General features: G+C 32.7%; 1 protein-coding gene across 1 annotated transcript in view; it reads right to left on the bottom strand.

Moving 5' to 3' along the window:
* The window catches only part of LOC143054486 (uncharacterized), a 108579-nt gene that overhangs the window by 73913 nt on the left and 21024 nt on the right, over window positions 1–13642 (bottom strand). The window contains exons 6-9 of the mRNA XM_076227510.1: window positions 12141–12590; window positions 3637–3794; window positions 1973–3190; window positions 196–276 (exon numbers count right to left, since the gene is read on the bottom strand). Of these exons, the coding sequence (XP_076083625.1) occupies window positions 196–276; window positions 1973–3190; window positions 3637–3794; window positions 12141–12590 (1907 nt within the window). The remainder of the gene's footprint in view (window positions 1–195; window positions 277–1972; window positions 3191–3636; window positions 3795–12140; window positions 12591–13642) is intronic.

The raw sequence follows: 13642 nt of genomic DNA, 5'->3' as shown, positions 1-13642 counted from the left end.
TTTTTAGATTATATCTATATCACAATGACTTTGATCTTTGACGTCAAAAAATCAATAGTGATCTCCCTCTTATAAAATGTGGCCAAAAATCATGCATAAAAGTTTATATACATGTTATGGTAATATCTATCTGCAGTATTTGTAATAAAAATATCAACAATTTAAAAATGATAACTTGCAAAAGTTGTTTGTTACCTTAGAGGATCTCGCTTGGACTTGGCTGATGCTTTCTATGTAAGGATTCGATACTGGTTTAATCTCACAACTCTGGGACAGCTAACATAATTAATAAAATGATATCTATTAGTATTTGAGGTTCACTACTTTCTATAAAATGTGTGCTACAATCTTTTTTGTTGGGGTTCATGTTGATCAATCTTTAGTTTTCTACTCTGTGTTTTGTGTGCTGTTGGGTCTTTTTTGCCAGAGCTTTGTCAGTTTATTTTCAACTTCAACGTATGAGTGTCCCATTCGATTCTATTTCATGTGTAATTTAATAATTAGAAAAAGATATTTGAATAATAAGGCAGCCTCGGTATCTATTCTCAATTCAAATGCCAAATGGAGTAAAAAAGCAACAAACAGTACTTAGTTATCAACATGCTCAAACAGGATTGACATTATAAATGGCAATTAAGAATATATTTGGAGTTCTGGTTTATTTAAGTTTAGTTTATTCTCATAAAACCATGAAGTACATAGGTTACAGAGAAGTTAAACACATGCATACAAATATAAGATGAGATAACATAATATTAAAAAAAAAAAAAATACATAAATAAATAAATAAATAAATATAGTTAAATGAATAAAAATATGAGAATACAAGAATAATGAAATAAACTTGTTCGTCCCTGAAGGCATCACCAGCCCAGTAGTTAGCACTTCGGTGCCGACATGAATATCAATTATATGGTCATTTTTATAAATTTACTGTTTGTAAAAGTATGAATTTTTCAAAATACTAAGATTTTTGTATCCCAGGCACAGATTACTATAGCCGTATTTGGCACAACTTTTGGGAATTGTGGGTCTTCAATGCTCTTCAACTTTATACTTGTTTGGCTTTCTAACTATTTACACCACTGGGTTGATTCCACTGTTGGACGTTTCGTCCCCAAGGGTATCATCAGCTCAGTAGTCAGCACTTCAGTGTTGACATTAATATCAATTATATATGGTCATTTTTATAAGTTTACCGTTTGTAAAAGTATGAATTATTCGAAAGACTAAGGATTTTCTAATCCCAGGCATAGATTACCTTAGCGTATTTGGCACAACTTTTTAGAATTTTGGGTCCTCATTGGTCTTTAACTTTATACTTGTTTGGCTTTCTAACTATTTTGATCTGAGCGTCTCTGATGAGTCTTATGTAGACAAAACGGGCGTCTGGCGTATCAAATTATAAGCCTGGTACCTTTGATAACTATTTACACCACTGGTTCGATGCTACTGCTGGTAGACATTTCATCCACGAGGGTATCACCAGCCCAGTAAGAGTGGTACCTTTGAAAACTAATTAAACATGGTGGACATATACAAAACAAATAAGGACAAGGTCAAAGGTCATCCTCTATGGTACGAAAAAACATTGCAATGAGCCACTGCACTAATGTTTCAATTATCAAAAGCCTATGCCAAAGGATAAAATAAAGTAATGTTCCAGACACTAAAACCAAATAAAATCAAGTGTTTTAACTTTTAGTACACAGCTCAGGGTTACATGAAGGTAATAATGATAAGCTAAACATCATTGTATTGTCAACAGCTTTCATGCTAACTTCTATAAGATAAGAAATCATTACTCCATGGATAAAGAACAACCAGAAAAATACAAAACTTGTGTCCGTTGAATATTTAGGTGGTCAAAACCTTTGGATCACCACTTTTCCAAAAAATCAGCACAAAGGCAATCAATATACCCATCTCCTTCAATCAAAGTTTTTATGCAATAAATAAATATTTCACTTACGCAAAGTCTTCTACTTTTCAGATCTTGCCATTCATCAATGAATATATGGGTGCCTGCACATTTCTCACAGTAATATTCTGCAATCTGCTCTTCACTAAAATCATTTGATCCTGTAACAGACTCTGGTTTTGTTAGGCCACATTCCCATTTTTTCCAAAAGTTCAAATTAGACATCTTAAATCTTGTGCTTATTATCTTGACAATTTCTTCGGTCACAAAGTCGTCAATGTATTTGTACATACCTCCTCCACGTCCTTTCCCAAATTGCCAAACCTGAATTTGAATCCAATTCGAACATTTCATTATATGTAATTTTGCTAATTTTGTCGTTTTCTGTAACTCAAAGACAGCTGAGCCTCCAAAAAGAGCAATTTGTCTTTTCAATTCCTTAGTGACAACTTCTGCAACTTTATATTTCCTGCACAGAGAAGCAATTAAATGATTCATTAAATGAGGTGGTAGAAACCTAAACTTATAACATAACCAGGCAGACTTATTACATGTGTTTTCTGTCACATTAAACATTTCGTATATGTCATACTCAGGTTCTGATTTAATCATACAAGGTACATAATAGCAAGGGGTTTCATCAGCAGCATCTCCATCTGATGAGTTTGGATGTATAATGATATCAAATTTCTCCATGACGTTCAGAATATGATCCTTGTGTTTAGAAAAATTGTTTTCCTTTTTGAATATATCTTCTAAAACCTCATTATATAATATGCCTCTACTGTAGAATACATCCCATTTTTTTCTATTTTTGATACTAATAGCTCTAAATTTCTTTGCTGTTACAATACATTTAAAAGCATCAGACAACCACTGTGTGTCTAAAATAATATAAGAGGGAAGATCTTTGAAATAAACTAAAGCTCTGATCTCATGGTGAAATTCAAGGAACAATATTAGTTCGTCATCATTTAGTGGCTTAGGTATATCACTAGCGATATTCTGAATTTCCTGAAAGGATATAATAGGTAACTCCTTCTTCTTTTTTTGAAGTCGTGTTTCCAGCTGAATGAATTTTAAAGGATAATCTTTGTTCCATGTTTTCATTTTTCTGGCTAAGTTTAGGATGTTTTCTCGAATTTGCTGAAATACACTAGGATCATCTTCTGTGTTGGAGATAAAGTATTCTTGCCTTATATGTCTTAGTTCATCTTCTGACATTTTCTCCGTATACTTCAATATACTTTCACTGCATGCATCATCAATCTAAAAGATAGAATTAAGTGTGTTTGCTTTCTCTTTGCAAAACAAAACATTGAAAACACTAAAAAAATATCAATTTATATAATGATATTCAAAATTATGGGTCGTCAAAGCTGTTCCCCTTCGTACCTTATTTGGCCTTTTGCTTTTTTTTATTCGAACGTCATTTATGACTTGTGAAGAAGAACACCTTCTGGCATACAAAAATTCAATCATTGTGTCTATGACGAGACAATTGTACTGTATCTTTTTTCAGATATTATTGAAAGATTTAAGTTTCTGTTAACTAATAGAAAATATTGTTATCCTTTAAACACTTAAAACCTTAAAATCTGATAAAGTTATTTCGTTTGGATATTGTCAATATGTTGGTCTAGTATAATAATCAGTTCCCCATGGTCCTGTACAAATAAACACAAACATCTGAAAAAATTGGCAATTATTAATACCTCTTGTACATCAGAGATCAACGCATCTTTCCAAGTGCCAACAATAACTATTGGTGGATCAAGATCATCTGATGTTTTCTCGCTGACATCAAATCTATGTCCATCCTCTTCCAGTCTACTGTAACAATGTATAGAATCCATCCACAATTGGAATAAATCTACAAAGAAATGTGTATAAAGAATTCTTATCACCATTCATTAAAGTCTAATGTGGGATGACGGATAATGAGACAACAATTCACCAAAGACCAACAGACCAGAAGACTAGTCATCCTTTTCAGGTTTTAACAGATAACAAGAATGTAGAAAAGATTTACAATTCACAAAATAATAGTTATTACAAGATAACAAACTGTCTGGCTACATAAACTTTTCTCAACTTTTAAAATGAACAGTGTCAATCATTTCCAACTATCAATTGATTATTGACCTTTTTATTTAAGTATAATTTAATTTTGGATGTAACAGGTGTTCTGATTGGCTGAAGTTGTTTTGTTTATCAGTTCATAGACATAATTTTGTCATGTGTCCGTTTCACGTCATCAACGGTTTTTCATGCCACTGCTGGTGGATGTTTCGTCCCCGAGAGTATCACCAGCCCAGAAGTCAGCACTTTGGTGTTGACATGAATATCAGTTATATATGGTCAGTTTTATAAATTTCCTGTTACAAAACTTTGAATTTTTCCAAACTCTAAGGATTTTCTTATCTCCAGGAATAGATTACCTTAGCCGCATTTGGCACAACTTTTTTTGAATTTTGGGTACTCAATGCTCTTCAACTCTTTACTTGTTTGGCTTTGCAACTTTTTTTAACTCAGCGCCACTGATGAGTCTTATGTAGACGAAACGCACGTCTGGTGTATTAAATCATAATCCTGGTACCTTTGATAACTATTTACACCACTGAGTCGATGTCACTGCTGGTGGAAGTTTTGTCCCCGAGGGTATCACGAGCCCAGTAGTCAGCACTTCGGTGTTGACATGAATATCAATTATATATGGTCAGTTTTATAAATTTCCTGTTACAAAACTTTGAATTTTTCCAAACTCTAAGGATTTTCTTATCTCCAGGAATAGATTACCTTAGCCGCATTTGGCACAACTTTTTTTGAATTTTGGGTACTCAATGCTCTTCAACTCTTTACTTGTTTGGCTTTGCACCTTTGAACTCAGCGCCACTGATGAGTCTTATGTAGACGAAACGCGCGTCTGGCGTATTAAATCATAATCCTGGTACTTTTGATAACTATTTACACCACTGGGTCAATGCCACTGCTGGTGGACATTTTGTCCTCGAGGGTATCACTAGCCCAGTAGTCATCACTTCGGTGTTGACACGAATATCATTTATATATGGTCAGTTTTATAAATTTCCTGTTACAAAACTTTGAATTTTTCCAAACTCTAACGATTTTCTTATCTCCAGGAATAGATTACCTTAGCTGTATGTGGCACTACTTTTTTGGAATTTTGGGTCCTCAATGCTCATCAACTCTTCACTTGTTTGGCTTTGCAACTTTTTTTATCTGAGCGTCACTGATGAGTCTGATGTAGACGAAACGCGCGTCTGGCGTATTAAATTATAATCCTGGTACCTTTGATAACTATTTCATGCTTTACTCCGGTTTAAAATGGAATTAAGACTTCAATTATAAGAAATGACTGTAATATTTTGTCTGCCTATTCGAAATAACATTAAAAAAATGTCGTGAACACTTTGAAATAACCCGTTACGCCAGTTATTTAGTGTGCACCACATTTTTCATGTTATTTTTGCATAGACATAAAAAATATTAGTCATTCCTTAAATGAACAAAAGACCCCTGTCAATCAGATCTTCCAATAAGTCAATAAACTATAAAACTGAACTCTTACTAACAGTGAAAAGCAAGATTATCTGGATAGTAGATAAACCTTCTGTGAATAACTGATGTTTAAATTATCCGCCTTTAAACGAAATACAGACATTTTAATTTTACTATATATATAATCATCAAAATCAAAGTCAAAGAAATTATTTCAAATGTAATCAAAGTCCAATGTTCCATCATGGTTTTCTGGCAGATTGGCTTTTAAGTCCATTTTTCCATGATGGCAAACAAGTTATGTATATATACTGTCTCTATTTGTCTGAAAATGTCTTAATTCTTTTTGAGTTTGTCTTACTAATTTGGTGTGTCTGAGACGCTTTTGTAGGTAAACATGATTAACCTTCATCAGGAATGCTCAAATTCAAAGATTTGAATGCCAAAGATGAATAAGACCAAAACATGTTCAGAGCAAAAGGCACATAATAAATAGCAAATTTCATCAAAGGTGAACTTTGATTGATGAAAATGGAACCTTGATAACTTTTTAACTTATCAAAACATTTAGGAAAGTTATGAATCATGTTTTTCACCAAGTTTTATTTAGAATTTTTGAAAATGTCTTAACTTTTCTGAATGTGTTAGAACTGTGTTCCAGAATAACATTAACGGTACCAATTTTACTGCACCAGATGCACATTTCGACAATACATGTCTCTTCAGTGATGTTCGTGGCCAAAATATTTGAAATCCAAAGCTTATATAAAAGATGAAGAGCTATAATCCAAAAATGTCCAAAAAGTATAGCCAAATCCGTGAAAGGAATCAGAGATTTGAATGAGGGAGATACATTCCTTAATTTATAATAATTTCTAACATTTTGTAACAGCAAATTTTAATAACACAAAAAAATCCGTATTTTCATGCCAGTACAGAAGTACTGGCTACTGGGCTTGTGAAACCTTTTGTGTGCAAAGTTTTGTCAATTAAAAGGTTACAGTTCAAAATTATGCACCAAACACAAACCATACACTGTTTAACTATCATAGGGGTCAAATGAAAACGGTCAGAATGATCTGACTTTGGTATGTGATGCACCCCAAGCCCAAATGCAACAGTTAAACTCCATAGGTTAACCAAACCTTTAAGGTACAAAAGGCATGACCCTTATAATACAAGGTTTTACTATCATATAGGTATCAAAGGACAAAGTCAAGGTCAAAGTGATCAGACTTTGGGATATGACACCTCCAAAGACCATGATGCAACTGCCTACTAACTTAAGTTTGATAACTTAAAGTTTAAAGCACAAACTTTATGAAACGGCCACAAATAGGATAACGTCATCTATCATAATCATTTCTACGATTTAACCTTTAGAGAAAATTTAAGCAAAGTGTTTTATCCATGCCTCCATTTGTCTTATTTTTATGCAATGTCATAGGCATACATAGATATATAGAAAAATTTTGCTATGCATATTTATAACGTGATAAATAGACAAACAAACAATAACCAAAGTTACGCATGTTTTTTAAGCATTATGATGTCATTTTGATAGAAAACTTAAAGGCTCATTGTTCTAAACACTTTAAAATATATAAGGTAAAGCACTATCAATATTACATGGACAAATGTTTTTTAATAAGTTCTACAGAACTTGTATTTGCACTCTGGGTTTTTCTAAGAATTAGAAACTGACTTGGCTGGTTGTAATACACTTGACTCTGTACTAATGTAATCTTTATCTATGTAACAGTTTGTGTAGTTGTTAACACTTATGAGGCTGTTAACTATCGTTGAGTCAATGTTTTTCTGCTGTCAGTTTGGATCCACTTGAGCTGAAGGTCCTTATATTCACATTGGAATGTGAAATAGCTTTGGTAGTATGCTGAAGGTCCTTATATCCACATTGGAATGTGAAATAGCTATGGTAGTATTTCTTTTCTGAATTGAAAGTTTATACATGATTTTGGCATCAAAACCTTCCAATCGATGTTTTGACAAAAACAATGCACTTGTCTATCAAAGCCGATAAATATACTATAACTCACCCTTGCATGTGACATAGACAGAAGCAATATGATTATCAAGTATTTAACATCCTGTCACCTGTTTATTGTTCAATCAAACTATTATCACTTGTTAATTAGTTTGATTGAACAATAAACAGGTGACAGGATGTTAAATACAATTAACAAGTGATAATAGTTTGATTAAACAATAAACAGGGGACAGGATGCCAAAAAAAAATTTAAAAATTTTCTTAACAATTTCTGAAATCTTGAGAACAAATTGTCCCCATCCCCCACCCCAATTGTTTATACCCCCCCCCTTTTTTTCCTCAAGAAAAATCTTTCCCTCAAGATATGGTCATAATCTCAAATCAAATTTCCAATGGAGTTAGCAACCATAATAACCCATTAAAATACATTCAAAATGTTGTGTTTGAATTACTTCCCTTACACTGCTTTTAAATTATGTTTTGAACTTAAGTAATTGTCCATTAACCAGGACATCCTTGTTTTCCACCCTTTTTGCCCCTAATTCTTAAACGGTTTGAGCCATAACCCCTCAAAGCCAATTTTTACCATCCCTTTGTGGTATGGAAACTTGTAGTATAATTTCAGAGAGATCCATACATCATTCCACAAGTTATTGTCTGGGAACTAGAAAAATGCTTATTTGCGCCCCTAATTCCTAAACTGTTGGGACCATAACCCCCAAAATCAATCTCAACCTTCCTTTTGTGATCATACACCTTTTGTTTAAATTTCATAGATTTCTATTTACTAACCTATACTAAGGATATTGTGCGAAAACCAAATGGCTAAAGAGGACGACGATGACGTGATACCAATATACGACCGCATTTTTTTTGGCGGTCGTATAAAAATGATTGAATCAAAATTGCTCTACAATACGGTAGACTAAACACAAAGGCAAGCATACCTGGTTAGCTTTGGAATAATTTGTATAACGAGGCCGGTTGTAGAGGGTCTTCCAATCATATATCTCATAAAGCTTCAAAACATGTATCCCTGTAGTTTGTAATGAGACATGTTTTTGTCATTTTAAAACTAAATGAATTATACCTGTTAATTTGATAAAATGGGCTAGGTGAGCTAACAAGAGAGGCTGAATCACGCATATGGCAAACATATGCCATTTACTTTTTTACTGCAATGGCTTAGGTTTGCTTATTAGTTAATCTTTTCTGTCTGATCATTTTGCTTTTTTTTCTAAACTATAGGAGTTTTCAAGAAAATATCTTAAAATGAATACAAATTGTCATGTGACAGTAATTATTCCTACAAGGATTGATTGTTTGATTGTTTATATTTTAACACCACTTTTAAGCGCCTCTTTTGGGCTATTTCGTGGCGGTAAGTTTTTATGGATGGAAGTAGCCGGAATGCCCGGAGAAAATCTTCAATAGGAAAACTGACAATCCTAGTCAATTAAGATCGGAGTCGAGTGCACCCACACTAGTGGGGTTCAAACTCATAACCTTAGTGTTGACAGGGTAGTGATTACAGTAGTAGAACTACTTAGACCACTTGGCCACTGAGGCCCACATGAGGTACAAATTGTCATAGAACAGTAATTATTCCTACAAGGAGTCATGTGACAATTTTCATCAAGTTGATCTATTTTTTTTATCTTATCTTGCTGCCTACACTTAATTCCTTTCTGTGTTGAAGACAATTTAAAAAAAAATAACATCCGAGAACAAAAAATTTCCAACCATTTCGTTCTTTAAATAGCTGCTAGATGCCCTTCACCTTTAACTTACAGAACCGAAAAAAACCCAAAAAATGTCTTTTCAATCACATCTGGCATTTTAAACCAAGTTTGGTTAAAGTTATTCGTAATGTTCAAAGTTTGGTAACAGGTAGACTTGGTTCAAAAGATGACATCCCAAGACCAAAATTTTCCTTAATTTCTGTCTATTAATATCTAACAGCTGTTGCGACCTTGACCTATGACAAATCAGAACTCAGTTTAGAATACATGTAATATTTAGTTATCTGCAAATTTGATTGTGAATTAATCAATTCAGATAATCTGCGTTGGATAATGTTTACCTGGGTTGTTCATCATTCCAAAATTAAACAAGAATTCTGAGTGCATTGCATGGCAATACATAGTCCTCTACCCGTTAAATTTCATTATACTGGAACAAAATGCTATACTTGATTTTTAACTTTTCATGGTGTAAACTATATAACAAATATCAAGTTCAGTGCTCCAGCTAGAAATTGAAAGGGGCAAGGTAGCCAGTGGAGGGCAGGGAACTTTTTTACGATAGGAAAAGGCACTGCTTATTTCTTTTGTCTACGTTTCTGTGTGTATCACGAGTTCACATTCTTTTTTTTCTGTATATGTTGTTAATAAAGATTCAGAAGTTGTTGTTTTGATTAATTATTGTATAAAAGTTGTATTAGAAAAGTCATTCATACTACATGTTCATAAAACATGGCAATACACATTCATACATCACATCACTTTTAACCAAAAGAGGCAAAATATACTAACTCCCCCCCCCCCCCCCCATTTCCAACAAAACAATATAAACTAAACATCTCATAGTTTAGCATACATGTGACAGAATTGTCTTATTTGAAAATTTTCGGCTAGTGTTTAGCCCTCATAACTTTTTTTCGTTGTTTGTGTTTAGCGATTATTTAGTATAGCTTCATCAAATTGAATTGTCATGGTAATTTATTTTCACCCTACCCATTTTTGTAGGTGACACAGATATATAAGTACATTTAGTATATATGTCTCTGGGTTACAGCTTAACATCAACTGAGCATTACATCTAAATATTTCTATGTTGACAATGTATAAAACATGGTTTGCTAAAAGTATGATTATCAAAAATAAATTGCAATACATTTTTTTGGTATCAAGACAGTTGATATCCTTAAGGTGATATTCTTATATAATTTTGTATTCAATTGATTATTTTTTCTTATTTTTAGTAGCAGATAATATTTTAGGAGCACACATTCGTAATAAGCTAAAACAGGGGGAGTAACTCCAAAATTAATTTCCAACACGTTTACATTAATTAACAACTGTATGCTTGTCGTTCACAAGTTGAGATGGATAGTTTTTCTGTGAAGGAATAGTTGTATTTTGAATTCTATTCTAAAGTCATGAATGTCTTCATTTATACACTCTTCCATTGTGACTTCGAGATCGAAAATGCCGACCCAAGCTAAAAACACTCACTGACACATTCATCAAATGTATGACAAAAAGATACATTGTCTCAAATCGATTACTTTGAGGTCTTATCCACTGTAATTGATTGTAATGACATGATTAACTTGGGGGCAATCACCAGGTGTCATATATGTAATTTAACTTCGTGATAAGAAATCGATAAAACAAAAAGCAATTTTACCAAAACGGCACAAGGTTTTTTTGGGAAAAGGCGTCAGGGCAGAAGGGCTCGGATGAAGGCACCCAGGGGGCGGCCCCCTTCTTTTTTGGGCTAACGAGACCATTGAAGTTAATATCTTCAGGCATGATGAAAAAAGATGTGGAAACTGATTATTTGGATAATCAGACCATAATTCTGCACAAAATTATCAGATCAGAACAAACAAGTCCAAGGACAACAACTCTGCACAAAATCATCAGATCGGAACAAAATTCACAGTTGATCTGATCGTGATAACATTGTAAACCAATTATCAATTCAATATCTTCATGAAAAAAAGAAGAAGCGGAAAACTTAACATTTGAGTGAATGGACAAAATCATCAGAACAGAATTTTTTTTTAACTAGTCTTGATCTGTAACTTGTCAATATCAATATCTTTAAGCATGGTCGGTCGGACCGACGGACGGACAGACAGACGGAAAGACAGACAGAATGCAAACCTAAAGTCCTTTTTGACTTCGTCAGTATAGGACTTATAACTAGGCATTTGACAGAACCATCAATGATAACAGATCTAGATCAGGCAAAACCTACTGAAAATTCAGAAATTATTGCGTGCATTTATTATTGCAATTTTCTCATTTTAGACTAAAATGCGATTTTAATTTTTGCGATATTTAGAAAATTCCTGTTTAATTCATATAAAAATTTCAAAATGCGAGTTTTAATTATTGCAATTATAACCCTGTCGCAATTTTCGCAATAATAAAATCATCGCAATAATTTCTGAATTTACAGTAATTCAGCTTACATGTGTAGGTAACCATTAAACCTGGCATTCTCGTCATGTCAGTAGTCATGCCAGACGAAAACATTAAACCATAAGTCATTTAATTTGTGTACAAGATTTGGATTGTCCACCTTGGCTATAGATATAGCTACCTTATGGAAGATACAGAATCACTGACCGGTATCATATACATATAACAGATAAACGACTTATACATTTGTTCTTTAAACAAAAGCTATAATTAGTTCTTTTAATGTTTGTATTAGGTTTTGGATTTTCAAAATTTTTTCATCAAGCGTCACCATGATCACCGAGGAGACATTCATTGTTGAAGAAATGCATATTTGGATTTGCATTGGTAAAGTAAATCTAATTTATTGACTGATTGCTTTACATGTTTTCTACTGTATTCATATTACATCTATTTGCATCTTAAGCTAAGTAAAAAATAAAATTGAAATGCTAAATATTAAATTCTCACTTATTGCATCTATATGTAATGTTACCTTGTGCTTTTTTGTCGCCAGCCTCATTTAGTTTTGTAACAACAAGATAAATTGCATCTGGAGACAAAAATGTTTGATGTGTGTGGTAAAATTCTTCATCTCCTGCAAAATCCCATAACAATAATGTGGCATACTCCTCTTTGTCATGTAAATCAACATTAGATTTAAGCATAGTTTCAATATCCTTTTTTGCCTGTTCTAATGATTGGTTTGGTTTCTGCGAGGTTACTGGAGGTTCAACTTGAGATTCAGTGGTTACTAGAGGTGTCATTATTTTAGGCTGCTGATATACTGTCCCTGATTTTTTTGATTCATCAAAACTTGTTACTGGTGTGTTGTCCTTAATGGCAATATGGGATTGTACTGGTTCTTCCATTGTTCCTTTGTCCTGAAGTTTTCCCTCATATTCTTTCAATAGTCTTGCATGAGTTTCAGTTTCTTCATAGTTTCCTATCAATAGAAAATAAAAGAAATATTTCTACCGCCATCTTAGATTGTAAAATATTTTAAAAAAAAATGGTCTACAGCTTTATAGAATTATATGTTTTTTTTTAGATAGGATTGTAATTCAGTTGTAAGATTTTTCATCTAAAAATTAGTTTTATCTTATAATTAGAACTGTTTCCACATATTAAGATTATTTTTTTGTATGTTACAATTTTATTTTAACATAGCAGTAAAAAGGGTGATAACTCACCTGATTAACCAGCTATTAAAAAAGAATGTGTTGTAAATTTATATATTGTTTTTGGTAGCAAGAAAAAACAAGTTCTGCCATCCAAATTTTTCATTTTATTTTCTGAAAATTCTATCGTTTATTTTACTTTCTATCATTCAAAATTAGTTTTCACTGTTTGTAAAATCTATAGAAAATCTGACAATTTTGTAAAACCTGAAGCTTGAAAAAAAAATCCTGTGACCCATACTTTCTATTAAAATTTTGAAAAAAAGCATGATATAAACTACATGTTGGCAAATAATTAAAAAAATCTACCAATTTAATTTAGACCCTTATCTCCCCGGAGAAACACTGTTTATTTAGTTAAAGGTATAAAATAAGCAATGAACAGTTACAGAATAAAAATTTCGTATATCATTCCACCCTAATATCTGTTCTTACAAATTAGGTAATGAGTTTTAAAAAAATTAAGAAGCACCAAATGTCTGGAAGGATCAGCAAACGTTTTCTTTCTGGCAGTCTGACAGAAAGAAATTCAGTTTCACAAACTATGTATAGTGGTATAGGTTACGAACAAATGAACTTAAAAGACTGCATACACTGAAATATCTAGCCTGTGTCTGACAGAAAAATTGAAGTTTCACCAACTATTTATATGGGTCAAGGTTAGGGACAGATGAACTTAAAAGATTGCATATACTGAAATGTCTAGCCTGTGTCTGACAGAAAAATTGAAGTTTCACAAACTATTTATAAAGGGTTAAGGTTAGGGACAGATGAACTTAAAATGTTGCATATACTGAAATGTCTAGCCTGTGTAACT

This window comes from Mytilus galloprovincialis, chromosome 12, assembly GCF_965363235.1.
Source record: "Mytilus galloprovincialis chromosome 12, xbMytGall1.hap1.1, whole genome shotgun sequence".
NCBI lineage: Eukaryota > Metazoa > Mollusca > Bivalvia > Mytilida > Mytilidae > Mytilus > Mytilus galloprovincialis.
The sequence above is the reverse complement of the archived record's forward strand: the minus strand, read 5'-3'. Positions and strand labels throughout refer to the sequence as shown.